Source organism: Rhinolophus sinicus, linkage group LG02 (assembly GCF_036562045.2).
Source record: "Rhinolophus sinicus isolate RSC01 linkage group LG02, ASM3656204v1, whole genome shotgun sequence".
NCBI lineage: Eukaryota > Metazoa > Chordata > Mammalia > Chiroptera > Rhinolophidae > Rhinolophus > Rhinolophus sinicus.
In genome coordinates this window covers 175,141,617-175,169,381 of record NC_133752.1, presented here as the reverse complement: position 1 = coordinate 175,169,381, position 27,765 = coordinate 175,141,617, and the positions used below count along the sequence as shown (strand labels likewise).

The 27,765-nt window shown below is 36.8% G+C and overlaps 2 protein-coding genes across 2 annotated transcripts; one reads left to right on the top strand and one right to left on the bottom strand.

Annotated features, from left to right (window-relative positions):
- Nucleotides 1-5,888: 5,888 nt before the first annotated feature.
- Nucleotides 5,889-12,525, bottom strand: OLR1 (oxidized low density lipoprotein receptor 1). The gene is made up of 4 exons (XM_074319522.1): nucleotides 12,253-12,525; nucleotides 8,454-8,593; nucleotides 8,046-8,161; nucleotides 5,889-7,760 (listed from the first exon to the last, which is right to left on the bottom strand). The coding sequence occupies exons 1-4, from the start codon at nucleotides 12,314-12,316 to the stop codon at nucleotides 7,616-7,618; spliced, it is 465 nt and encodes a 154-aa protein (XP_074175623.1). The 5' UTR covers nucleotides 12,317-12,525; the 3' UTR covers nucleotides 5,889-7,615.
- A 7,163-nt stretch (nucleotides 12,526-19,688) lies between these two features.
- Nucleotides 19,689-26,811, top strand: TMEM52B (transmembrane protein 52B). Its single transcript, XM_019713462.2, has 5 exons — nucleotides 19,689-20,294; nucleotides 22,004-22,047; nucleotides 23,676-23,714; nucleotides 24,265-24,431; nucleotides 25,391-26,811. Exons 1-5 carry the CDS (start codon nucleotides 20,040-20,042, stop codon nucleotides 25,633-25,635), a joined length of 750 nt encoding a protein of 249 aa, XP_019569021.1. The 5' UTR covers nucleotides 19,689-20,039; the 3' UTR covers nucleotides 25,636-26,811.
- Nucleotides 26,812-27,765: the final 954 nt, after the last annotated feature.

The window sequence follows — 27,765 nt, the reverse complement described above, 5'->3', positions numbered from 1 at the left end:
GAGTTGCTTTCTATTATGAGCAGCCATTGGATTCCTTCAATAATTAGCACATATGTTTATTTAATATTCAATTTCTGCCACCTTAGCATAAATTCCAGAGGGCGGGGAACTTTGTTTTGTTCACTACTAATTCCCAGCATCAAGAGTAGTGCTTGCACATTTTAAATGAATGAATAAAATAGCATATATGTAGCTGTTTTTAATTTGTTTATTTTCTTTCTCCACACTAGAGTATTTATAAGAACCACGAGAATAGGTCTTATGTATATTCATTATTGTCCATCCTGTTAGCACTAAAGAAAAGCCATCCGAGAGAGTTGTTAAATGAATGAATGAACAACAACAACAAAAAAAGGCGAAAAAAATTTCTAATGCACGTCTCTTCGTCAAAGTAAATTAGAATAATTTGGAGATATCAAAATATCCTGATACTATTATTTTGGTATTTAAATTACTAATACATATACAATAATGCATCACTTAACAACAGAAATGCTTCATTAGGCAATTTCATCATTATGTGAACATTATAAAGTGCGCTGACACAACCCTAGCTGGTACAGCCTACTACACACCTAGACTATATGGTACAACCTGTTGCTCCTGGGCTACAAGCCTGTACAGCTTGTTACTGTACTGAATACTGTAGGCAAGTGTAACACAATGATTAGGCTTTGTGTATCTGAATATATCTGAATATAGAAAAGGTACAGTAGAAATATGGTATAAAAGATTTTAAAGAAATGGTATATCTGTATGTAGATGGTACTTGCCCTTAACGGAGGTTGCAGGATTGGAGGTTGCTCTGGGTGGGTTAGTGAGTGAGTGGTGAGTGAATGTGAAGGCCAAGGACATTACTGTACACTACTTTATATAAACACTGTACACTGAGGCTACACTACATTTATTAAAAATATTTTTCTTTCTTCAATAATAAATTAACTTTACTTACTATAAAATGTTACTTTAGAAAGTTTTTAATTGTTTTAACTTTTTAACTTTTGTGATGATGACACTTAGCTTAAAACAAACACATTGTGCACTATATACAAATATTTTCTCTCTTTATATCCTTATTATATGAACATTTTTCTATTTTTAATTTTAAAAAATTTTTTACCTTTTAAACTTTTTTGTTAAAAACTAAGACACAAACACACACATTAACCTCGGCCTACACAAGTTCAGGATCATCACTATCACTGTCTTCCATCTCCACATCTTGTCCCAGTAGGTCTTCAGGGGCAATAACACACATGGAGCTGTCATCTCTTATAACAATACCTTCTTCTGAAATACATCTTGAAGGACCTGCCTGAGGCTCTTCTGAAGAGGTGTCACTCTTTTCAGAAATATTCCAGTGGTTTGCTTCTTTTTTTTTTTTCCACCATAGGTTTGCTTGTAACAGATAATACACCATGAACAATGCTCTCTAGTAATGAAAACCTTTTGGAGTTAGGGTCTATGTTTTCAGACTTTTTAAGGAGTTTGTTGGAGTCTGCAAAAGCTTCTGCTAAACACTTCACTCTGAATTTTTTGGAGTATTTTTCTCCTGTGGTTAAGCTTCTGCTAAACACTTCACTCTGAATTTTTTGGAGGATTTTTCTCCTGTGGTTTCCTTTTCTCTTTTCTCTTCAGCCATGCATTCCTGTTCCAGTTCTAACAACTCCTTATTAGACAACGTCTCAGGAACCATCTCCAGCTCCTCAGTGTCATTCTCATCCACATCCAGGTTAAAATCATTTACCATTTCAATCAATTGCAGCCTTGTTGATCTTTGTAGCTTCCTCATCTTTGACAAATTCTTTGAAGTCATGGAGGAATCGCTTGAGTATCTTTTTCCAGATGCCATTTATACAGTCCATGGTGACATCACCTCAAGCCCACGCAAGGTTTTTGATACAGTCATAGATATGATCCTTCCAGAATTGCATCAGTATCTTCCTCAGTTGCAGCAATAGACTGGGCAAAGCTCTTCCTCAGGTAGTAGGCCTTAAAAGTTGCCAAAATTCCTTGATACATTGGTTGGATCAAAGAGGTGGTGTTTGGAGGGAGAAATGCTACATTGATATTGTGAAAAAAATCACCAATAAAAGGAAGATTCCAGGAGCATTATCAATAATAAGCATGTTATTCTACAAACCACTTCATTTTGCTGGCATAGCAATTCAAGAGGGCATCTTGGAAGAAGAGCTGGGCCATCCACAGCTTCTTATCGCTCCTGGAGTACACTGGCAGTGTGTGCTTATTAATAGGCTTGAAGACCCTAGGGTTCTCACTTTGCTAGATCACAAGGTTTCAATTTGTAGCCTGCAACATTGCCCCCAAGCAAGACTGTTATCCTGTCCTTATAAACCTTGAAACCTGGCGTTTAGTTGGCCTTCTTATGGATGAAAGTCCTTTCAGACATCTGCTTCCAGGATAGGGAAGTTTCATCCATATTGAATATTTGATCTGGCAAGTACTTTTCTTCCACAATCAGTGTGTCTAGAGTTTCTAAAAATTTTTCAGCTGCCTTCACATCATAACTAGAGACTCACCACTCACTTTCACATTATGTAATAAATAATAATTTTTGAATCATTTAAATCACCCAGAGCTAGCAGGAAATTCAACGTTGTAGTTGGATCAAGACTTCCCTTTCAATGTCACAAACAACTTTTTTCTTTGGCAGTCATCGTCATGGTGCTGAGAGGGATACACTTCTGTGTCTGTTCTGTAATCCAGGTCATTAGAAGTTTCTAATGAGGATCTGATGAGGATCTGATAGTAGCCATTCTCTTTTTGTTGTTGTTGTTGTTGTTTTTTTGTTTTGTTGCTTCCAAAGAAGCTGATCCTTTGGCAACTTCTGTCATTTTGTTCTTATTCTTCAAGACTCTAGCTACAGTGGGATGGGGCATGCCTGACTGGTCAACAATAACCATCACTGATTTTTTATCTTCATAGTTCTTAATCACTTTTAATTTTGTTTCCAGGTCAATTGCTTGATGTGACCTCTTACTGGCAACATCAACAGTGGATTTTGTATGTTTAGGGGCCATGACGAACAAAACAACATGAGATTAAATCAAGCACAAGTGAAAATGATGCAATCAAAAGACAAGGTAAACACAAGATATACGAGCCTGCTGCCAGTGTAACGTGGCCCACAGTTTTACAGCAAACTTTTTTTTTATAAGTAGACAGCGTTCACTCTAAAATAATGATAAAAATACAGTATAGTAGCGGGGTGGGGGGTGGCGGGTGGGAGATGAAGGTAAGGGGGATCAAATATATGGTGATGGAAGGAGAACTGACTCTGGATGATGAACATACAATGGGATTTATAGATGATGTAATACAGAATTGTACACCTGAAATCTATGTAATTTTACTAACAATTGTCACCCCAATAAATTTAATTAAAAAAATACAGTATAGTAAATGCATTAATCAGTAACAGTCATTTATTATCATTATCAAGTATTATGTACTGTACATAACTGTATGTGCCAAACTTTTATACAACTGGCAGCACAGTAGGTTTATTTACACCAGCACCACCACAAACATGTGAGTAATGCCTTGTGCTACAACTTTACAATGGCTATGATGTCACTAGACGATAGGAGTTTTCAGCTCATTATAATCTTATGGGATCACCATGGTATACGTGGTTCGTGGTTGACTGAAACATTGTTATGCCACTCATGACTATAATCAGGTATTTTAAAATTATATATTAGGCATCCTACATCATTTCTAAAATATAACACACATGCTTAATGAGATGGGAACAATATTTAGAAAAAGTTGCTTATTTAATTTTTAAAAAATGTTTGCGGTTTGTTGTAAATAAATAAAAGATTTGGTGTTATATAAGCATGGCTCAGAAAAGAGCTTAGCAAAGGTAGATTATTTGATGTTTATGAATATATTGAGGTAGATTCCTGCTGTCAGTCTTATAGGATGCTTTATTGAACTTAAATTATTTATGTTAATATTGGATTTATTATTCTCTAAGAATAGAATTATCTGTCAGCTGTGCTCCTAACAGAGCAAAAGAACTGGGGAAGAGCTGAAGTACACGACCATTTACTGGAGTATAACATGGACCATTTAGCTTGAATGTGTTCTAACCAAGGACCAATTGAATAATTTTCAAATCCACTTAGATTTTCTTATGGCCCAGATACAAATCAAATGGCTAAAACTCCTCGTTAGAATTCAGAGTTTCCCAATGTGCAAATGCTTATAACCACTTAATCCTCTCTCATTTTAAACATTTGGAGATACTAAGATATAAAGATCAGATATTTTTAATTTGCTCATTTTGCTTGCTCAGATTTAAAAATTTGAACAATAAAGTCAGGAAAACATACATGCCCTGTTCAGGTTTCCAAATCAGAACAGCCTAAGTCTGTGAAATACTCTAAGGTAATCCAATATTTGAAGTAATATTCACTTATGTACTGTCTAATCCAATACTGAACCAAATACCTTGCAGAGCCCTAATAAACTCAGAAAACCTCTATCTAAGGAACTGAAAAAATATTGAATGATACTTTCTATGTTAAGGAAAGAAGCGCCAAGTCAGGGTGCCTTCCACAGCACACTATTTCAACAACAACAAAAGAATTCCAAGCAATGTTTACAAATACAATTAAACTTAAGAAGATCACTGAGTTATTTAGTCAATTTTCTGTAAAAGGTTAAGAACCTATTGTCAAAAACAGAAACACTTGTGGGACCTTATAAGACAGGGAAAAAATGAATTAATAGCATAAATAGCTAACATTTTTTGAACTCTTATCAAAAGCTAGGCACTATGTGAAGTAGTCTATAAACATTATCCCAGTAAATCCTCAAATATCTATGAACTACTAGATATGATATGAGGATCTATGAGTTACTAGTGTCATTCTTATTTTTCAATTAAGAAAATCAAGGTAATAAGGTGTTAAGTAACTTGCCTCAGATAACAGAGACAGTAATAGACTGAGATTTGAACTCAGGTAGTCCAAATTCAGAGTCCTTGTGCATTTCTTTAATGAAAAATGAACATGGCATAAACAATAAGTTATTTACATCAGGGATCAGCAAACTTTCTCTGCAAAGGATGAGGTAGTAAATAATTCAGACTTTATGGATCACTTATAATCTCTGCTGCACATTTTCTTTTCAACAGGACTTTAAAAAGGTAAAAAAAAAGTCTTAGCTTTCAGGACATACATAAATAGGCTTCAGGCCAAAGGTTGTGGTTGTAGCCTTGATTTAAACAATAACAAGAATAAGAACATTTATGTGGTTAAGATCAACAAGCAGCATATAAGCTGGGGGGGGGGGGGAGAGAGAGAGAGAGAGAGAGAGAGATCCCCAAGATAGATCAGATTAGGGCATCTGTCTCTGAGCCTAAGGTTTAGGAAGATAAGTCACCAATATCTGTAAGAATGGGAGACAGAAATAGGAAGGGTTACTGGACAATGACTCATAGGTCCTGTCAGGTTGGCTAAAGAAGATAGTTCTGTCATCAAGTCTGAAATAGAAACTATACCAGACACAGAGGCAAGAAATTAATCTTCCACCCTTGGACTAGAATTTTTTCCAGGGATTTTTTCACCTCAGCATGTCTTTGTTCAGAGTTCTCAGTAGCTCCAACAGAAAGAGAAACTTAGGTAACTGATTACGAAACCTTGTCTTGGACTGTTGCTTAAAGCTAAGATGGAGTAACAAGGACTGGATTTACCTTCCAATTGGACAGAAACAAAATCAAACAAAATATATAAAGCAAGAATTAAAAAAAAACCACTAGATATAAAACAACAAAAGACAATAATTCATGCAAATTAAAGTGACAATAGTACACCACTACATGCCTATCAGAATGGTTAAAATTACAAAACTGACCATACCAAGTGTAGACAAAGATGAGGTAGAATTGGAATATTTATGCACTGCTGGTAGGAATGTACCAGCATTCAAACTTTGGAAAACAGTTTGGCATTTTTCTTAAGTAGCTAAATGTACACCTACAGAATGATCTAGACATTACACTCTTAAATATTTACCCAAGAGAAGAAAAATCCTAATGCTGATACACAGAGTTGTACATGAATGTTCGTAGCAGCTTTATTTATAATAGCTCTTTTCAAGAACCCAAATCGTATCAACAGGTAAATGGATTAAAAAAAAGTGTGGTATATACATAACAATACTCAACATTTAAAAAGAATGAGGAATTGATACAAATAACAAGATGGATGAATCTCAAAATAATTATGTTAAGTGAAAGAAGCTAGATGAAAAGAAAAGAAAAAAGGCACACTGTGTGATTCCATTCATATAAAATGCTACAAAATGCAAACTGAAAGCAGATCGGTGGTTGTCTAGGGAGAAGGTACTGGGGAGACACATGATGAAACTTAAAGATGATGGATATGTTCGCTATCCTGATTGTGGTGAAAATTTGAAGAGAACATATTTACATATGTGAAATCTTATTGATTGTACACTTTAAATATGTTCAGTTTATTATGTTAATTATACTTTAATACAGCTATTAATAAAAGAAAATATCTCTTGTCTTCCTACGGATGAAACAGTTTTATTTTTAAAAAAAATAAGATTGGTGCTAGATTATGTGAAATAAAATGGAAAGGCTTCCTTTGAAGGAAGGTAGAAAAGGGGTAGAAGCACTGAAAATAGAAGGAATATTCCTAATTCCATCTGTTTCTATCTAGCAATATTTCCATACCTGGCTCAGTTTGTTCTAGAATTGAGTGTCATTATTTTTTTGGTCCTGTATGTTTCTGCATTATAGCATAACATAACAAAATTGAGAAGAGGTCACCTATAAAAGGTATGTACTTTAGGGGGGAAAAATCAACTATTTTTCCCTCTGAGCCATTCACCCCATGAATCTAACACTGTTTGGAAGAATTAAAGGTATTAAGCTGTCCTTTGTTAGAGAAAAGATGAATAACTCATTCAGGAACTGATACTTATTATAGACTAGTTCACTTCTTGAGACACCTCAATTGCCCCAAAATGTGAGGATATGGTGTGTGTGTGTGTGTGTGTGTGTGTGTGTGTGTGTGTGTGTGTGTTACACGTGTAAAGGATGGAGTCTGGAGAGAGACAATTCCAAAGATTAACAATTGGTAGCTTTTAACATTGAGAATGCAATTTTCTTGATTCTGGTATGAACTTTCCCTTTTTCATTTCTTCATGTGCTCTGTTTCCCATGCATGTTTCCCCTTTTTTGCCCTCTGCCAGCAGTTGGGCAAGTTCTCCAGGTTCTACCTTCTACGCAGTTTTAAGAGAGTGAGGGGACTGAGGTAGAGAGGGTTCCCAAGGCTTGGAGAGGAGCAAAATGTTATAATTTAAAAGGGAAGAGGTATCAAAGGCTGGCTGGGAGGCTTGGGACAAGCTAGGTGAAAAAATGTAAACAGACAGAATCAAAACTTTTGACATAAAGGTGTCAGGCAGCTGGAGCCCCAGTTTCTGCTAAGGAGTTCTGTCAGGTAATATCAGTTCTCAGGGCTCTCACAATTTACACCTAAGTGAGGAAGAATAGCTTAAATTCCAGAAGAGAATTCAAAGATCAGCTCCTCCATTTTTCCCAGAGCAATCAAATTCACTGTGCTCTCAGTAGAGTCGCCTTCTTCTGACATATACTGAATGCATTCAAAATGCAGTTGTCGGCAAAAACAGCTCCCCTTTGTATATATGCACAGGTGCCTGAGGGATACTTCTGGAAAACAGCTCCCTGGAGTCTAAACCTGCATGTGGGGAGAAAAAAATAACATAGATTTATTGCCACCTGCCTTGCGTAAGGATTTTAGCTTTGTCTTAAAATTTCAAATCAGTGATGACTGTGGGAAAGAAAACCCAAGAGAAGGGCAAGCCCCTGTGTGAGATGTTTGAGAGAGACTCTCAGGAATTCCCCCAAGTTTCTCTCTGGCAAGAAGAGGACATTGTGTGAAATGCTGCAATAATTTCACTAGCAGATTCAGCAAAGTATAGGACACTCACAAGTGGGACATCAAAAAGAATAGGAATCTTACACATGGGACATCAAAGGAGAACCGTCCTCCCAGAGCCAAGCGTAGCTGGGTTTCCTCTGAGACAACCCTGTCCAGAACGGGAAATTGGAATGGGCGCTGGCTTGCTTGATGAATTCCTGTGGGGAGTAACATTTCTGAGTTGCGGTGGCATCAATGTAGTCATTTTAGATTAGATTCTCAAAACCAAAAGAACCCAAAGAGATCTTTTACACCCCTCAATCGTTTCGCAGAAATGTTTACTGAAGCCTCCATAACTTGGCCATCAAAGGTCATGCATATAATTAGTGGCTAAGCTAAGCTACAAAACAGGTATTCTGACTTTCAAGAGTTCCTACACAGACAACCTAAACCTGATTTATTTCCCTCTAAGCCACTATTCCAGCCCAATACACAGCCATAAAAACTCACCAGGTCATCTGTACTATTAATTTTCAGCATCTGGGCATCCAAAGACAAGCAGTTCTCTTGACTTCTTTCCCAATTAAATGAGCTGGAGGAAAATCGGTAACAGTGTTCTTCATGCCAGAGCCAGTCTTGCGGACAAGGACCTAGGAAGTGTAGTACATCTAATGAGTGAATTATGCCTGAGTAAGACTATTTCTAGAATTCTTAGATCAATTCTTCCCTCAGGACTCCCACATGTATACCACCTCTTCTTAATCAGAATGAAACCCAGACTCTGCAAATACCGCCACAGCCTCTGAGCATTTATTTCTCCAGTTTTTTGGAGAAAAAGAAAAAGCATTCTGATTTTAGTAAACTAAATTTAAAAGTAAAGCAGTTAAAAAGCATGGCTTGAGCTGGTATGTAATTTTAGAATCTGATCTATTTTTTAAAGTGAAGTTTGAAATAATGGAAGTGAGAGTTGGGGGAATGTTTACTTAATAGCCATTTGGCTATTAAAAAGATATGTTTATGTGTTTTAGAACGTCAGATCTTTAAATAATGGATTTAGACTTCACTAGCATGCCTCCTGATTTTAGACACATGTTGTATGTGTAGTAGCCACATGTGGGTCATGAGTACTTGAATTGTGTCAAGTCTGCATTAAGATGTGCTGTAAGTGTAAAATACACATCTGTTTGAAAACTTAGTATGAAAAGAAGAAAGTAAAATATACCATTAATAATTTTCATGTTGATTAGTGTTGAAAAAATATTTCAAATATATTGTGTTAAATAAAATGTTATTAAAATTAACTTCATGCTTCTTTTTCATTTTTAATGCTGCATATGCAGCAACTATATTTCTTTTGGACAGAGATGTTCTAGGCAGAACAGCATATTGATCCAAAGTGAGCATTTCAATTTCAATAAGATTTCAGAAAATAGGGAGTTTTCAGTAGCAAAATTTCTAGGGAGTTCAAAAAACCAAACTGAGGGCTTAAGCAATAGGCAAAATATGCCAATGTCTATATATTTATGGATATTTTAAAGAACCTCCAAATCCTCCTGCTCAGCATCATCATCTTCATCATCATTACCTCTTCCATATGTTAGTAACACTTGGAATTTCTTTCATAAGAAACAGAGCCTTTCGGTCTATGTTACCATGTTTTCCCGAAAATCAGCTCTAATGTGTCTTTTGGAGCAAAAATTAATATAAGATTCTGTCTTATTTTACTATAACATAATATCAGGTCTTTAATATAATATAGTATAGTATAGTATAGTATAGTATAGTATAGTATAGTATAGTATAGTATAGTATAGTATAATATAACATAACAATATAATATAATATAATATATTCTAATATAATACTGGATCTTGTATTAATCTTTGCTCCAAAACACATTAAAGCTGATTGTCTAGCTAGGTCTTATTTTCGGGGAAACATGGTATGACCAAAAAATAAAATAAAATCCTTGAGAAAGATAACATTTTAATTTGAATTTTTATTGTGGCATAAAACCATTAGATAATTTTATAAGACTAGGACTTATCAGAGAGGAGAAAGTAGAAGGGTGCTGAACTGTGGAAGAAGAAAGTGAATGAGAAAGGGCATACAAAAAGCCAGGCTGAAAGCAATGAAAGCAAGTATTTACTTCTTAATTTTCCTAGTCCCATAATTTTATGTAAAAGAAAAGAATGTATTGGTTTTCGTGGACTAAAGGACAGTCTAGGCAGGTTTTCCAAGCTATGACAAAGCGAGAAAAACAAATCTCAAAATGCGATATTCAAACCACCTCTATTTATTTTAATTATTATTTTTACTTAACAAACACAAATATTGCTATGTGCCAAAACTGTTGACAATACTTTACATATATTAACTCATTTAATCCTCATAACAACACTGTAAGATAAGTTGCATTCATTTTCTTTGTTTCACAGGTATAGAAAATGTGAATTGGAACCTAGGCAGTCTAACTTTAGTATCTCTGTGTTTAATCCCTGCATCACACTATCTCTAAAACTCTGAGTTCTAGTTGATTGAGGAAATATTTCTTGGTGACCATCAAGACATTTTGATACAGAATCTTGGGATGAAGCTGAAATCTACCATTTTAAACAAGTTACTTGGGTGATAATTTTGTACACTAAAGGTTGAGAACCACCACCAATTCTGAGGCTAAAGGTAAAGTATGTTATTGTGAAGACCCTGAGTCTTGAGTCTTTCTAGCTGGATGACCTCAAGCAAACCACATATGGTAACTTCTCAGAGTCTCTCCCTCTTCATATATACACCAAGGACTACAGATTTGTTAGTAAGAAAGATAAAACTTGTCTCAAACTTGAGAAAACTGGCACTTTTTTCCATATGGTGTTTTATTTTTAATGTTTTTTGAGAATCTTCTCAAACCTGCTTAATGAAAAGCAGTACTTTATTTCCTATCAATACTAATTGGCCTTTATCTGACATTGTCAAGGAATGGAACATGTTACATAGTATATCTGCCAGTGAAAAACATATCACTTACTACTTTTAATTAGCTATCCATGCCTGGCATTTCTGGGAGATGGTTCTGAATGGTCCTGATATACATTTAATTCCATACAACTGATAAAAACAAAACTGTTTTATGGCCCCACCTGTGAAATAAACCATTGGCTGGTATGTAGCTATGTCTACTTATATAAACATTCTTATCCTGGATATACTATTCCGCTTATATTAGCAATTTTAAAAAAACTTGTAAATATTAAAAGGATTTATAAACTGTAAAACTTTATACAAAATTGCTTATCATTATTATCATCATTTAACTTATCTGAGTTTCAATTTTTTCATCTATAAAATAAAGGGATTTGTGGTTATCTGTGAACTGTTAGTGTATAATATTTATTCAAAGAAATTATATGGTTGAGATTAAGTGAGCTATACAAAAAACTGGAGAAATTTCTGCTTATCAGTGATAGTTAGCTATTAATGCTTAGAACAGGAGTCATGCATATACTTCCAAGGAAGCAATGTACTCCATTTCACACCCTCTAACTCTCCTTATGACTAAAAGCATATGCCTGATTTAATTACACACTGTAGGAAGACTAAATAATACAGACAACATCTGTAATAACATCAGACTTCACATTATCCTCTCCTCTTATAGATGTTACTATTTCTACCTGCCTCTTAGAGCATGAGTCCATTAGACAGCTGAGGTCAACTTAATTCTTCTCACAATAAACTGACTTCCTGGGCCCCCCATATTTTTGTCTAATCAGAAGCATTTACCTAACACTTCCAAGCCAGTCTACCTTCATTGATTCAATTTAAATTGATATAGTATACGTCTAGAAATAGTGCTATAGAATAAAGCTAACGTAGAGGTAGATGTTCCAGGGACAAAAGAGACCCCTTAGGAAAAGAAATTAATGATTAAGATACATTGGAATGGAAAGAGATAAGAACATCTATGGCAAGGGGTAAGAATGGGACAGTTATTCCAGAAAAAAGATCTCAAAACTAGAATTTTCTTTTTTAAAAAAAGAAGGTGCTTATAAGGAAGGAAGGAAAACTTAAATCCACCAAAAGTGGGCTTAACTAAATCAGACGTCTCAAGAATTTGGCAGAGGATAGAGTTGGAATGACAGAAATAGAGAACTTCTGGTGTAGAACATTGTAAAATGATGTTATAACATTATGTAAATAATGATACCCATATTAGTATGCCAATTTTTGTATCTGGAGATGTTTCTAAAAAAGAGTTAAGATTAAACAGGGAAGTTTCCTCTACCTCTCTTCACTCCTCCCTCCCCCATACCTGAAAAATTTGCTGCTTTCTTCAGAGCTTCTTGAAGATGCAGGTTCTGGTAGTGAAGTTCCATTAGTTCTTTGGATTTCTCGTCCAGCTTCTGGGCAAGGGTTTCTATCCTTTCCTTGAGTTCATTTTGTAACTCCTGGGAAGTTCTTTCCTCCTGCTTCTGGGGTGAAATCTGTCCCTCCCGTATATTTTCCTGGTGAGTCAGGTTTGCTTGCTGTTGCTTTAGAAGATCAGACACCTGGGATACTAAATCATAGTTGAATTAAGACTTCATTTCCAATCCCCAATAAAAATCCCTCTAATGGATTTTGAAGAAATCAAAGAACTGAATCAAATAATCTGACAACAGATAAACTGCTAGAAAATGACCCATGTTTACTCAGAAATTATGGACTTGAAAGTGTTTTGGTGTTCCTGCAATAATTTTTTTTTAATATTAGGAACTGTCACAGACACTTGTGATTAACGTTATCAAGATTTTACTTGTTACTGAGAGTCACACACAAGTTAAAAGTAATCCCAAGGTAACTATCAGTAGCATAAATAAAATATAGACAAACTAAAATAGTCACCAAGCAGACTCAGTGACTATTAGTAAGAATATCATTAATGATCTTCTCTATTTGTGTTTTCATTCATCTGTGTCTCTGTGTCTCATACCCTTTCAGACTTCCTAATTTTATTTAAGAACTGTGATACTCACCACTTTTTTGAGACACCCTCCCACAGAATTATTTTAAGTTACTCTGTCACAAGTCATAAGAGTCTCAAAACTTTTTTTTTTTTTTTTTGCCGCCACAGCACGTTTTAAGAAGGATGAAGATGCAATGAATGTTGTGAAATCAATCAGGCAACAAATGTTAATGCTCAAATGTCTCAGTTCTAGAAGCTTGATGGTTCAAATACGTAGCAAACACCTTGCCTTGAAGGCCAGATTTAACCTTGTTATAAAGTGATCAAAGCCTCAGAGAAAGACTCTCCAATAGTCACTAATCACTTCTTCCAATCATTAGGAAAGAGCTTAGTGTTTACCAATTGAATAAGTAAATGGTTTGCGACCTTAAACAATTGAAAAACAAATAACACTTTAAAGGCCTTAACCTGAATTCTAAATAGCAGAAATAACGTAGATCTACAACCTAAATACACAGGCTGTTTAAATGGACAATCAACACCATCTCTTCTCCTTGGCCACTCTCATCCTTCTTTTCATTTCTTTTACTCTCAGCATCCTCTCTTTCCTAAATGGCCATCCTATAAATTTGAAGTATATTTTGTTTTAAATATTTTATTTATTAAGACTGTATTTCTGGTTCTTAGCTTTAAATTGGTATTTAATCATCTCTATTAACTCAACTAAACTAAACAATATTTCCTTTACTTTTGGGTCTCTCGGGTGATTTTGTAGATAAGCAACTTCAAATTATTTTCTTCCTCGTTATTTTAGGGATTACATAGGCTCTACCCACGAAGTTATGAAAACAAATCAAAACAAAAATCTACCATTCATCATCTTCATTCTATGCCACAGTCAATCGAGAGACAAGTAAAATATACCCAGTCAGATTCCCACTCATTCTAAAAAGAGTTTGCTTAAAATGTGTCTAAATAGCTACTGCTATATCTAATAGAATGACTCAGTCATTGGTAGGAGGAAGGAGAGGCTTTGCTTCATATTTACTGACGCAAATTCTTCGGTTATGTCTATTGCAGGTGGGGATGATTCTGACAGTATTTCAGGATATTTCACTAAATAATTTATGAAAGGGAAAACTGTACTTTCCATGAGAGTTTGAAGAGAGGAATTTGTACACAATTTTCAGATAAGGAAGTGAAACTCAAAAGGGTAAGTCACACTAAATTTGAGGGAATATATGCATTTAGACCAGATTGATTCCAATGCCCGTATTGTTTATTTCACTGTAAAAGACTATCTCCATACTGCGTCTTTCATAAGTTGCACATTTCCCTTTTTAATTTTGACTGTTTTAATTAGCAATTGACTTAGGAATTTTAGGGTTTAATCTCTAGCCATGGTGACCTAGGTAATTTTACAACTTAATTCCGGGTTGTAATCATATAGGGGCCGTATAGCATAGCAGCACAGAAAACTTTGGATCCAGATGGAGCTAGTTTCAAATCTTTCCTTTGCTATTCCCTTGATCTGTAATCTTGGGGAATTACTTAACACTCTGAACCTACGTCTTTGTCTGTAAACTGAGACATTATACTGTCCAATTCATAATGTTAATATTGTTGTTACGGGACTCAAATGAGATATTGAGTAAAACTGCTTAGCTTTGTACTTCAAACATAATAAGAACGAAATAAATGACAGTTCTTAATATTCATAGTACTAACCAGTACAGTTGAATTGCCTGTCAAAGAATTTCATTCTATGTATGATTGACTTGAGTCACAAAGATTCTTCAGTGGACTATATGTATTCATTGATAGAATTCATACCTATTTTCCCTTCACAACTTCTTAACCATAAAATAAATATCTCTTTATAGTTATATATGCCTTTTTTGAAAAGCCCTTATCTATTAGAGATTTGTTCTGAAATATTTGTGGGAAAAATGATAGGATATCTGGGATTAACTTTAACCTAAACCAGGAAAAATAAAAGTAAGGAGACACATAAAATAACATTGGAGAAAATATAGAAATAAATAAAATACCTAGGATAGGAAAGAAAAATCACCAATATTGACACCTTATTAGGACTTTATTTCCTTCCTCCTCCCTGGGTTTGTTTTTGTATTCTTTTTTTCTGCGTAGAGTATCTGAGACCAAGTTGAAAATAGTTTACTATCATTTAAAGTTTTATTCTACGACACACTTCATACACAATAAAAGCTTAGCATGTAGCAAATATATCTTAGTCGGATCAGCTTGTAACTAAGCTTACCTTTATCCTTCAAGCTCCATCCCACTTCCATTGACTGTGCCAGGAAACAAGATTGGATCCATTTCTTAATTCAACATGGTGACTTTCACATAAATAAAATCTCAGGAAAGTTTTTAACAATGATTTAATAAATACTGAAATTATATCACAATGAAAAGGACACCTTATTCCCCACAGTGACTCAGTTATTTCATATCAATACACTAGTAGGTTAAGATAAGACATATAAATACATCACTGGCTTTCCTGGGTCTCCAGCGTGCCGGCCCACACTGCACATTTGGACTTGCCAGCCTCAATAACTGCATGAGCCAATTTCTTATAATCAATCTCTCTCTCCATGTATATATACATCCTATTGGTTCTGTTTCTCTGGAGGACACTGACTAATAATACTCCCCATTCCTTCCTCTTCTCAGCCCCTGGAAACCACCTTTTTATACTCTGTCTTTTTGAATTTGCTACTCTAGGTGCTTCATATAAGTAAAAGCATACAATATTTGTCCTGTTGTATCTGACTTATTTCACTTAGCATAATATTTTCAAGGTTCATCTAAGTTGTACCATGTACCAGAATTTCCTTCCGTTTTGAAGCTAAAAAATATTCTATTGTATGTATAAACCACATTGGGTTTATCCATTTATCCATTGATAGACATTTGGGTTTCCCTGTATTTAAAGATCCGGGGGGATAGTTTCTCTAACCTTACATGGCAAATAGCTGGACAGACTTGTCAGACCATAAGTAGTCTTCATTATCCCTGCTTCCTGGTGTTTATGCCCTTGTGTTACCACCTACTTTTGCATGTGGGTAGGATTTGTGGCTTGGAGTGTGGCAAAGATGATGAAATATATGTGATCATGTATACGTGATTACATGAGATATATTGCCAAACTTGCTAAAATTTCCCTCCCTCTTCTTTCTCTCTGACTGGACTTAAAGGAGAAAGCTTACATGAATCCCACAGTCACATAGAAATGTATTCTGCCTGAGGAAGCTTGGAAGTGTATTCTTCCCCAGTTGAGCCTTCATATGAGAACACAACCTAGTGGACACCTTGATGGCAGCCTTGTGATACCCTAAGCAGTGGACACAGCTATGCTCTTCCGACACTTCTGACCCACAGACACTGTGAGGTAATAAATGCCACTTTACATTGCTGCTCATATGATTTGTGGTAATGTGTTACGTGGCACATAAAACTAATAATCCTGTGATAAACTTCATCCTCCTCTTTTGTTAAACTTCCGTAAATCTAATCCTACCACTGACTTTCAATGTTTCTGAGGTTGCCACTCAAACTCAGGCTGCAATCTTGCTTCATACAATAGAGACACTTCCTAGTGGAGTGGTTGCAAGATGGAACTGGTTTCTTCTGCCACATTATCTATTTTTGAAGCCATGGCTATAGCTCAACTCACTGCTCAGCTCTTTCTAACCCATACTTGATGCCTCAGAGTAATAATAGTCCTGGCCCCTATTTCACTGAGGCACAGCGAGGAAGGGAATCTATGGTGGGTCACATGATTTAGGCAAGGTTAAAAGGAGAATAATCAAAGAAACCATAAATAAGTAGTTCTTTAGTCCCACTTGTTGCAGCGATTGTATAACAATTCCCTGAAGCATAGGTGAAAAGGCCTGTGTACATGTACCCTCATTGGTTCCACTCCAAGTCCTTAACAACTTGTGTATAAGCTAATGATTCACAAGCTTAATGGAACTACATGATTGTGTAGGATAGTAATGAGATCATTTCTCTCTACCTCAGCTACCTGCCCTTCTGCTGTGGGCCTTCTCTAGTCTTCCCACCTGAATCCTTTTTCCTCTCCTATGAGACTGAGCTCAGAGTTAAACTTGCCACAGGGCATGATCACTTTCATTGAGATAAACAAAAAGTTCTATTTCTCCAGGGAATAACCCATTGAGAGAGAGAAAAAAATGGCAGTGGTAATTCTGAGAAAGAAAAGCAACAAGGAGGTCATTAACAGAATCCTATTTTGTTCAAACCAATTAGGAAGCTGGAGGGCAAAAAGTTGATGGCAATCACATGGCAGGAAAGGGCACTGGGTGGAATAAATAGTCACGTTAATTGGCAAACCTGTTCATGCAGGTGAAGTCTGGCACCACTGGGAGAAGAGATGGGGCCAGGATAGCAAGGGGAACTATTTAAGATCTGGAATTCCAGGAAAGGTAAATCATGGTCGTGGTAATAATACATATGAGAAGCATGGAGGACACTAGTTATCCATGAAGGTGAAGGTCATTGGTAAAATTGAGTGGAATCAAGATCATCTTAGTTAACACTTATAAAATGCTTGTTGTATCAAGACAATGATATGCATTTCACACACATTAACTTATTTAGTCTCTATAAGTATATGAAGAAAAATTATTATATTATTACCCATTTGTGGAGACAGAGCCCCAGAGAGCAGTTTCCAGGCTCTTGGCCTCACGTGGAAAGGTGTTGGCTCAGGTAGTAGATACCCGTCAGCTGTGGCTAGTTGGCTGTCAGCTGTAACCATTGAGCCTTTGGCCAGTAATATAACTGCTGTGGCTATGCTAGCAGAAAAATGGGGGCTAACAAAAAGATGGTGGCTGAGCCTGCAAGCGGCACAGTGAAGGTTGAGAATTGTGTGGCTCCTGTTTCCTGTTTCTCCAACCCAGCCGCCAGCGAGAGTATAGTGGTATGACTCTGTTATGTGGGGCACCCTGCTCGCTGCGCCATTTGTCATGCAGGGCGGCCTGCGGGGTGTCATGCGGGATCTCTGCTCCTGCTCCCCACATAAGAACGCAGGACATGGTGAGGCCAAAAAGGAACACCCACAGAGCCATAGGTAGGGGAGTCGTACTATTATATTCTTGCTGGCGGCTGGGTTGGAGACACAGGAAGCAGGAGCCACACTGTTCGCAACCCTCACTGCGCTGCCACTTGCAGGCCCATCCACCATCTTCTTGCTAGCCTCCATTTTCTGCTAGCGTAGCCACAGCAGTTATATTAGTGGCCAATGGCTCACTGGTTACAGCTGATGGCCATGTAATCACAGTTGATGGCCATTTACTACCTGAGCCAGCACCTTTCTATGTGAGGCCGAGAGCCTGGAAACTGCTTTCTGGGGCTCTGTCTCCACAGACTCCCCTACCTATGGCTCCGTGGGTGTTCCTTTTTGGCCTAGCCACATCCTGCGTTCTTATGTGGGGAGCGGGACCAGAGACCCTGCAGGCTGCCCCGCACGACAAATGGCGCAGCGAGCAGGGTCTCCTGCATGACACCCCGCACGACACCATTTTATATAGAACGAAACCGAACCGAGAGAGATGTAAGAACTTGCCCAATATAAAACAGCTAGTAAGTCAGAAAGCAAGTATTTAATCTCAGAGAAACCTAGCCGGTTTCTTAGTCATAATCTTCTATCTCTCTGACAAGAGAAAGAGAAGTGAAAGTTTGATGATGCTTTTCAGATACATGGCACTCTAAACAGAAATATTCTAATCAAATGCCTTTGTGTCTCTGATTGTATTTTCTCTGTGAAACACCATCTAGGGCAGGTCAAATGGACATTGCACTCCTATTTTATGAATGGGAAAATTAAGAACTGAAGAGACTACATAACAACTCAATAGAGGGCCCGGATTAGAGTTCTGCTCTCCTTGTCCTACAAAATACCTTACTCCTCACCACGCTTTCTGCTGAAATTTGGAAAATACTGTTCATCCTAACTCCATCTTCCTTACATTTAAAAAAACAAAGCAATGCTCATTTAGTTTTGGAACTGACTGATTTTAAATCATCTGTGTCATGCTAGGCTTTTCTCTCACTATTTGACTTTTTTAGCTATGGAAAAAAAATAAGTTTTTATTCTCCATTCTCATGTAATACTGTCATGCTGTGTGAGCACTCTTAGAATCAATCTCACCCAACAGTTCCCCCTCAATAATCACTCAGTAAAATTAGATTTTTAGAGTTAGAAAGGATTTGAAAAGTAGTTTTATTAGATTCTTATGAGAGAGATATATCTCTATAAACTAATGCCTAATTTTCTTATAAAATATTTAGTAAATTTTTAAATACTTTCTAGTAAGTAAAAGATTACTAACTTAAGTATAAATCATTTATAGAGCATTCCTTCCTGTGGATATGTTTCTTTATAAATATCCTACATTCTTTCCATTTGCGCTTATTTTCACTCTTACCTTATATTTTATTTGAGAGAGAGAATGAGAGAGAGAGAGAAAGAGAGAGAGAGAGAGAGGTCTGGGAACCCAGTTTAAAAAACATATATCTGTCTGACTTATCTGTTTCAATGGGAATTTAAGTCAGGGTGAAGGAGAATTTCATGGACAGGACCCAGAAATTCTCATTTTTCATATATGCTTTCTCCAAAGATGGGATGGCTTTCCAGTTCATTTGGCAACTTCTCATTCCCACTGCAATGGTTAGAAATTAATGACCCAGAACCAGGAGAGTTGATTATCAACATAGTGAAGGGGAGGGTTTCAAAGAGCAAGGAGGGCTAATCACATGGAGGGGGAGTGAATGGAAATTGGCAGGGTGACTTTCAACCTTCAACAGTCACCCTGGAGTGCTGCGGTGAAGGACCAAGAATATTTCTGATGGAGAAGAGAACTTATTTGGTCACCAGCAATCTGCCTTTGATCCTCTTCAAAGTCAAGTTTCTCACCACTGCCTAGAAAAATAATCTAATTCAGAGGACTGATGTGTCCTCCTTGAATGTCTTCCTTTTGGGGGCAGTGGGAGAAAGTTAAAGACATATAAAAAAGATTAACAGTAGAAGGGAAGAAAAGAAGACAAAGGGAAGCAAATGTGGAGACCCTAAAACCAGAAATAGGAATAGAGAGAAAGAAGCCAGGATGAAAGGGAAGGGAAAGACCACAGAAAATAAAGCCCAGGGGAATAAGAAGAGAGAAAGAGAGAAAAGGAAAATGAATTTATTGCTCAGAAAAGTTTCTCTCCTTCAGTCCTCTAGGTCAAGAAATCAGACATGGCACAGAGCATGGAAAGGAGGTAACAGACCCCAGTGTGTGGTCCTGGAGAAGCAGGAGTTCAATCCAATGGGAATACGAGCCCCTGCAGTGATGGCTTCTGCCCTGGTGTGTTTCATGCAGGTGAGTTGCAAAAACACAAGAATAAAGCTTTTGTTTGTTTCTCAAATAAATCAACTCTTAGAAGAATCTGGACAGAAATGAATCGGGGGGAAAGATTTCTACAGAACCAAGAGGGTAGTGGGAAATGAATAACTAGAATGTTTCCTTAGTATTATGTGGTTACATAGTGCAGGACTGATGAATGACAACTTCAGTGAAAAGAGGGACAGAAATTAGGGCATTCATAGATACAAGTAGAGTGGCTATGGCAATTTAGAAGAGCCACTTATGTGTATTTCTATCTTTTAGCGGCTTATCACCCATCCTTCAAATTCCCAAGTAAATGATCAAAACTAGCTATGTAATTCCCCTAAAGAGAGTTTCCCGTATCAGCTTTAATACTATTCTTGAAGTTTATAGGTACCTCCAGATCAGAAGTAAGTCAAAAGAGGGAAAATTCTTTAAAAATACTTTGGATCTTTTCTTTCTCCTCATTAAAAATCAGAAGCCCTGCGTAACTCATTAGCTGGGAAAGGGGTCACTGGACTGAGGGATTCTGGCCAACTGTCAAGGGGAAGTTTACACAGCTATGAAATCTACTAAGAAGGAGAGCAAATGAAGAAACTGGCTAGTATCAGGTTCCTGCTCAGCTCCTAGCAGGGTGTGGGCTGTCTGTTTCACTTCTTATGTACAGTTAAATTAATGTCTGAAAAATGCATTTCTTGTATTCTCTTCTTATTTCCTCTTCTTTTCCGTGACCTTCCTGTCCCTTCTTTTCTCTTTTCTTCTCTTTTTGCAACAGTCCTGAAAGAGGCATTTTATCTACTAAGTACTTTAAGTGTTTCTAGCTTTTAGTTAACCTAGAGAGGTTTTTGAAGGAGAAAGTCAACTATAATGCAAGGTAGAAGGAGTGGAAGGTTTATTTACTAGAAGGTTTATTTGAAGAGACTTGACAGGAATGTCAAAGGGTTGTTAGAGCAGATTTGTCCCTGGTTGTATTAACTCAGTCAACACACATCTATAACTGAGTTTGCTTTGAATTATGGCCAAATCCATAAATGTGTGCAGTTGGTCATGCTCCTTAAAACCCTACACCTTAACCCCCAGTTCCTTAACCATTCAAAATAAAGTTAAATATACCCACCTATATCATTATTTTGATAAAATGTTATGAAATATTCAAAGTTCTTAACAGTGTGACTGGCATATAGTAGCTGTTTGATAAATAAGTCCGCTCACTGCTCTTCTTGTTTGGTGAGTTATTGATGTGCTGAGGGAATGAAAAAGAACAGTGGGGTAGAATTCAGCTTGCACCGGGAAAGAATTAGGAAGACAATAACAATATCCTGAGGGACAGATCAGGTAATTTCAAGGACAAAGAAAATGATACAAATGTTACTTCTCATTCACAAAACAGTGATGCCCACTCATCACAAAAAAAAAAAAAAAAAAAAAAAAAAAAAGGAAGGAAAGAAGGTAGGGGGAGAGAGAGAGAGAGAGACCAGATTAGATAGTTGTTGTGCCAAGTTCCCCCACTTCAAATGTAGTAATAAATAAGCATGGGAGAGATGAAAACACAGCCCTAAACATGGCTAACCTTATGACCTTGTCCTTACATCTACCCTGCTCTTACTAATTGATCTGAGCACAGTCATGAGGGATAACAGATAGGCTGCTGAGCGCAGCAGATGAGACAATTTCCCTGTCTGAGACTCTTTCCCTTCCTACAGCTTCCTTGGGCAAGATGTGAGGAGAACTGTGTCAGTCCTGCGCAGTAAGTATCTGAGACTACAAATGGGGAGGAAGGAGAGACAGACAAAAACAACAATACACAAAACAGGGTCAAGAGGTCATCAGATATCTGTGACTTCCTTTATTTCTACTTAAATGGGCATCAACTCAACCCACTTATCTCACAGATGGATTATCCAGAAACAAAGACAAGCATTTGTGTCATCCTAAGCACTCAAAATAACACCACTGACAGCATTTTTTCCAAAGCCAATCTTCCTAACAAAAGAGCTGACTGAATCTCAATTTATGCAATCATAGAGATTTGCAGTAGACTTTCTTATCCGTGCTTCTCAGTGACTCATCAAGACAGACTGAATTCAGTAAATATCTTAGTCATAAGCAGATATATTTGGGTGATTTCCAAAGTGCATCACTACTTCAAATCTGAAAAGCATTTTCTATTTTTTAGGACATGATGATATATATTGCAGACATCATTTAGCTATCACTTTGAGGTAATTATCTCTTAACCTAAACCTGTCACAATTAGGTCTTATGTTTCATTCCACTTGGAGGTAAACTAGTAAAAAAAAAAAAAAAAAAAAAGCAGGGACAGTGTGAATAAAAAGACTTGCTCAGGCTGAAGGAAAACACATATTTAGCCATGAGAAGGGTTTCCCAAAAGCCGAATATGTTACACCCAGGAGAAATGGTGATGGCCTTGGTTACTTGTTACACACTCTCAGGTTTTAGACACCTACCTCCATAGGAAGAGTCATTTTTAATAGAAACAGGATCATAATGTGGTAGAACTAGAAGCAAACTGTATATTCTACAACTGTTCAAACAAAGAAAGGATATAGAAGTGAATTTGAATATATCAACAGATCAGAAAGTATTATTAAGTTTACTGATCTTCAAAGATAAACAAATATTCTCCTTTCCCTCTCCTTTCCACTCCTGAGCTTATCCCATACTCCTTCTTCCATGTAATCCGTATTTTTTATCCCTAAGAAGAAAATTGCCCTAGTTAATTCAGAATACGTAGTTAGCTTTCATTATGATAAAGTTGGTTTTTACATTTTTTCCTCCTTTTTGTTTGGCCTCAGCAGATACGTATATCAGTTTTAATTCTGGATGTGAAAATTTAGGGCCCTTTTTATGGTGAGAGTTTTTATGATTTCATGGTGGCCCTTTTTGCAACAACTTGCAAAACAGAAATTACAAACTTCATTGTATTGCTTTCATGCTTATAACTAAAATTTTCTTTATGTTTAAATTTTATCAACCTCAAATACATACAAACCTTAACTTTCACACCCATTTTCAAACTCACTCTGTAAATTTGCATTAGAAGGTCTTTGTTGGTAATTTTCATCATAACTGTTTACAATGGTCATGGTTATATTTTCTATTAACACTATTTCATGATCATTACCTTAGTCTGTCTTATAATTTACAAAATGATTTACGTAATGCCATCTATAGTATAAAACACTAATTAAGGCATCCCTTTTCACAATAGATTCAGTTGGTAATATTGAAGTTATAAACTGTGATGCTTTTATTATAACAATGTATCATATTATTGTAACTCATTCTGATTCTGGAATCATAAGAAGTATTGACTATATTTTTATTGCAAAATTTTTTATTCTTTCTTCATAGTTGCCTGACCACAGATTGGGTACATCTCTGGTATATATGGTAAGTTTCAGCTTTAAAACCCAGAAAGATATTTAATAGGGACTTCATTTTTCTCAGGTCTTATTTATTTTTTTAGTAATTTTAGTTTTTAAATATTTGTCAGCAGGGGAAAAAATGTATGAAACAGCCAACCTACTTACCTAGTGTCTCATGGAGTAAAGTTTATTTACTTCATCACTACTCTCTGTGACAATATGCCAGGATTTCCTATTTCAATACCATCTCCTCGACCAACATGAACAGGTTATTATGTACTTTCTCAGGATCAGTTATAGAAATATCCACATAGAGGAGATTACTTCAGTAAAGTTAAAAGCAGCCTCTCCAAACCACATTAAATCTCTTACCAATTGTTCTAATAAACAAACTAGTCTTGCTGACAAAATAAGGAAGTATATATGTGAAGTGAAAGCCTTGAAATTAAAGTCTTATAATTATTCTATAAAATATTCACATAAGAATCAAAATGCAGACATTGAAGACTGATTATGCCAAAGTTGGGAAACAAAGTAGATCACAGAGCTCTCACTGCCCCTGGGGCTCCTTGCAGGTTGCTGGTGGTGATTGGCGCTTTGCTTCTACTATGTGGCTTGACTTCTGTGTGTTTCCGCTGCTGTCTGAGTCGCCAGCAAAATGGGGAAGACGAGGACCGGCCACCATATGAAGTGACAGTCATAGCTTTTGATCATGACAGCACTCTCCAAAGCACAATCACTTGTGAGTACACTGACATTATACATGGGAGGTGAACCAAGGTTTAAACAAACAGGATGGTACAATGGTATAAAAACATTGATTGAATAATATTAAAGATTCTGGAACTCAGGGTAGTTTTAATTTCCAGAAGCCTGAGAGGGCTTTCGCAAATGCTGTATTTTCAAATATTGGTAACATTTTTGAAGAAATTGAAGAGTGAAGAAAGAAATGAAATGTTCGAGACAATACTGGAAATGATTTGTAGGGAGAATTATCCAGTTCACAAATAGTTATTTTGATAAAATTATTTTAAACTCTGAGCAAATCCCTTTTTCAAAAATGTTTTGCGTTTTGTAAAAATTGCCATTTTCTATCTATACTCTTTTATATCTTTAGAGAAATTTGTCTTGGGTACTTTCAGTTCTTTAATCTCCAAGTCTTGATACACTAAATATTAACCCCAACATATCCTTCATCGTCAGTCATAAGACACTTTATTTTTTTCTGTTTTCTTTATATTCTTTCCTAAAATCGGAGAGTAAATACCAGGCAGAACAGCAGGTGGTAAAACACTGTGGTATTTATTTTGCGAAGAGAACAATATAGTGTGTTGTTTTTCATCTTTCCTGCCTCCCTGTTCTCACTATCATTTTTGAGAAAAGATGAATAAGGCAGAAATAAATATTTCTAAGTTGTCAGTGGGTTAGTGTAAAGGGTTCTAAATCTATAAAGGGGGAAAGAGGGTTATAAGATGGGAACACAATTTAGATTATTTTAAGATACCAGAGAAGACAGAATATTCTGGCAGAAAGTGAAGTTGGTTTCTAAACAAGCTTCACAGGATTTTCATAACATTTGTGGCAGAGAGTTGACAATGTGTTTGGACACTTGTTAAAAGTAAAAGGAAATTAAGTGTGTTGTAAGTCTGATTTCTGAGGATGTCACATTTACTTTAGCTCAGTTCCTTTTTCCCTCACCAGCCCTGCAGTCAGTATTTGGCCCTGCGGCTCGGAGAATCCTGGCGGTGGCTCACTCTCACAGTTCCCTGGGCCAGCTGCCCTCGTCTTTGGACACCCTCCCCGGGTATGAGGAAGCTCTTCACATGAGTCGCTTCACGGTTGCAAGATGTGGGCAGAAAGCACCTGATCTGCCCCCGGTGCCAGAAGAAAAGCAGCTGCCTCCAATGGAGAAAGAGGTTCCTCAAGTAGAACACTCTTCAAATTGATGGGAACTCTAGTTTTATAAGTGGGGTGAGGGTGTCCCCAGAATTGGTAAAGATAGACAAATGGAGCAATTTTTTTTTAACTTTCAGAAGATTTAGGATGACATCTAAACATAATTTGGTGGAAAAGATAGGTTCCAACTCTTTATTTCCAGCCTCATGTATTTTCTGATATGGAATGCTCTAATTGAGAACTCTCATCTTTATCCAATAGCCAAAATTTGCAACTAACTTCTAGCAATGCTGATTACTACTGAACCAGGAAAACATCAAAGGTCTCTTCAAATTCCTTCAGCTCTTGAGTTCCTTTACGCATATGATACTGCAAGCTGCTCTTCTCTGCCAGCTAATAGATAATAATACACTTGAGGAGAAAGACAGCCATAAATATAATTCACCAAATTCACGCTTCCTCTTGAGAGAACACCCACTTTTATACTGAATGACAATGATAATCTTGGATATCATATAATACCTAACTGGACATCCAGCATCCAGGGGTGGGATTGCAGGTGTGGGCTAGGAGAGTACACAGTACAGTATTGAAGCACAAAATATCAAGGGCTTTCTTTCACTCCCGTTCTATCCACCAGTCGTGTGAGAAACTGCATAGAGTTCTATTCGTTTTTCAGTTCCTCTGCCCTATGAACACACACACACACACACACACACACACACACACACACACACACACACACACACACACACACACACACACACTTTTGTGACTGAAAGAAGAGCGTTGCTTTGCTTTTTTCCTCCTTCCTGCTTTGACCCCTTAAAATCAACTGTCTGCAGTGACAAACACTAGTCTCTAGTGGTGGGCTTTACTGCCACCTAGTGGACTCACGATGGAAAATGCATTCTCCTGTTTGAGCCTATCCTCACATCTCTCCAGTTCCTGCCACATTAAGTGAACTAAGCCTGCAATGAAACCCTTTCCCAAGGCACCATCCAGCTGTGTGACGCTAAACTGTCCACCTAACACACTACCTCCAAAATGTACTGCTATTGGAAAATTGAGGCAGTAAAGAATATTTGGGGAAAGACGACTCAGTAGTGTCCTTAGATAAGTCACTGAAATCTTCCAAGCACAGTTTTCTCATCTGTAAGATAGGCGATAATAACACCTCACAAGATTGTTGTGAAGCTAAAATAAACTAAGTATATATGACAAGATTTGTATAGTATTATGCACATGTATTTGTTATTCTTGGTATGGACATCTAATTTTCACCTGCCTGCTATTGTTCTGATTTGTCCTTTTGCCACATTACTGCTAAGTCACACTCGAAGTAGATAGCTTTACTTCATCAATAATATTTGTTAATTGATGTAAACAACTAAAGATATGTGATTCCTCCTAATATTTTCTGTGTAGAGGTAAGGAACATTTGAGAAAACTCACTTATTAGGGAATTAGCTCCCGTACTCAGGGAGACATGACAGAGGCCAGGAATGGCTGAGTAGTGCAGCACCTTGTTAAATCCATTCTTTGAGGCATTCTCACTCAGCCCAGCCACAGGGAAAATGTTCTGAATATAACCTGCGGGTGATCTGCATCTGTTCTGAGTCATTTATCAAATGGCCTCTGGAAATTGTTGAAATGCATGGATTGTTAATAGCACCTGAGGTGGCCTTGTTTTGCCACTGCCAAATGAATCACTTCATTATCACACATTCCATAAAATATTCTTGGCTCATTACTCCTTCAAGATACCAGGGTCTTAAGTTAAAATGTCGAAAGGTATAAAAAGATCTTAGAAGAAATCCTGTTTTATTCTAAAGAGATCTCTCTGCCCCACCTCTCCCTGTCCTTTTGCCCCTCACCTCAGCCCCGGGAAGACTTTACTCTTGTTGCCCTCCCATTTTGTCACAAGCTATTAGCATCCATTTGGCGTCACTTCCTTCTATATGCAATCTGAATTATATATTGTAAAATGGAAAAAGGGTATAGTAAAATGGGAGAGCTAAAGAAAAAAAATAACTGTCACATTCTTCAGCCTTGTAATAATTCAGACACTGAACTTGAAGACAATCTGGAGCTACTTAATGTGTTTTTAGTAGGACAGTGCCATAATGTGATCAACATTTTAGAAAGATACTCTGATGTAAATCGGAAGTCTTAGCTGA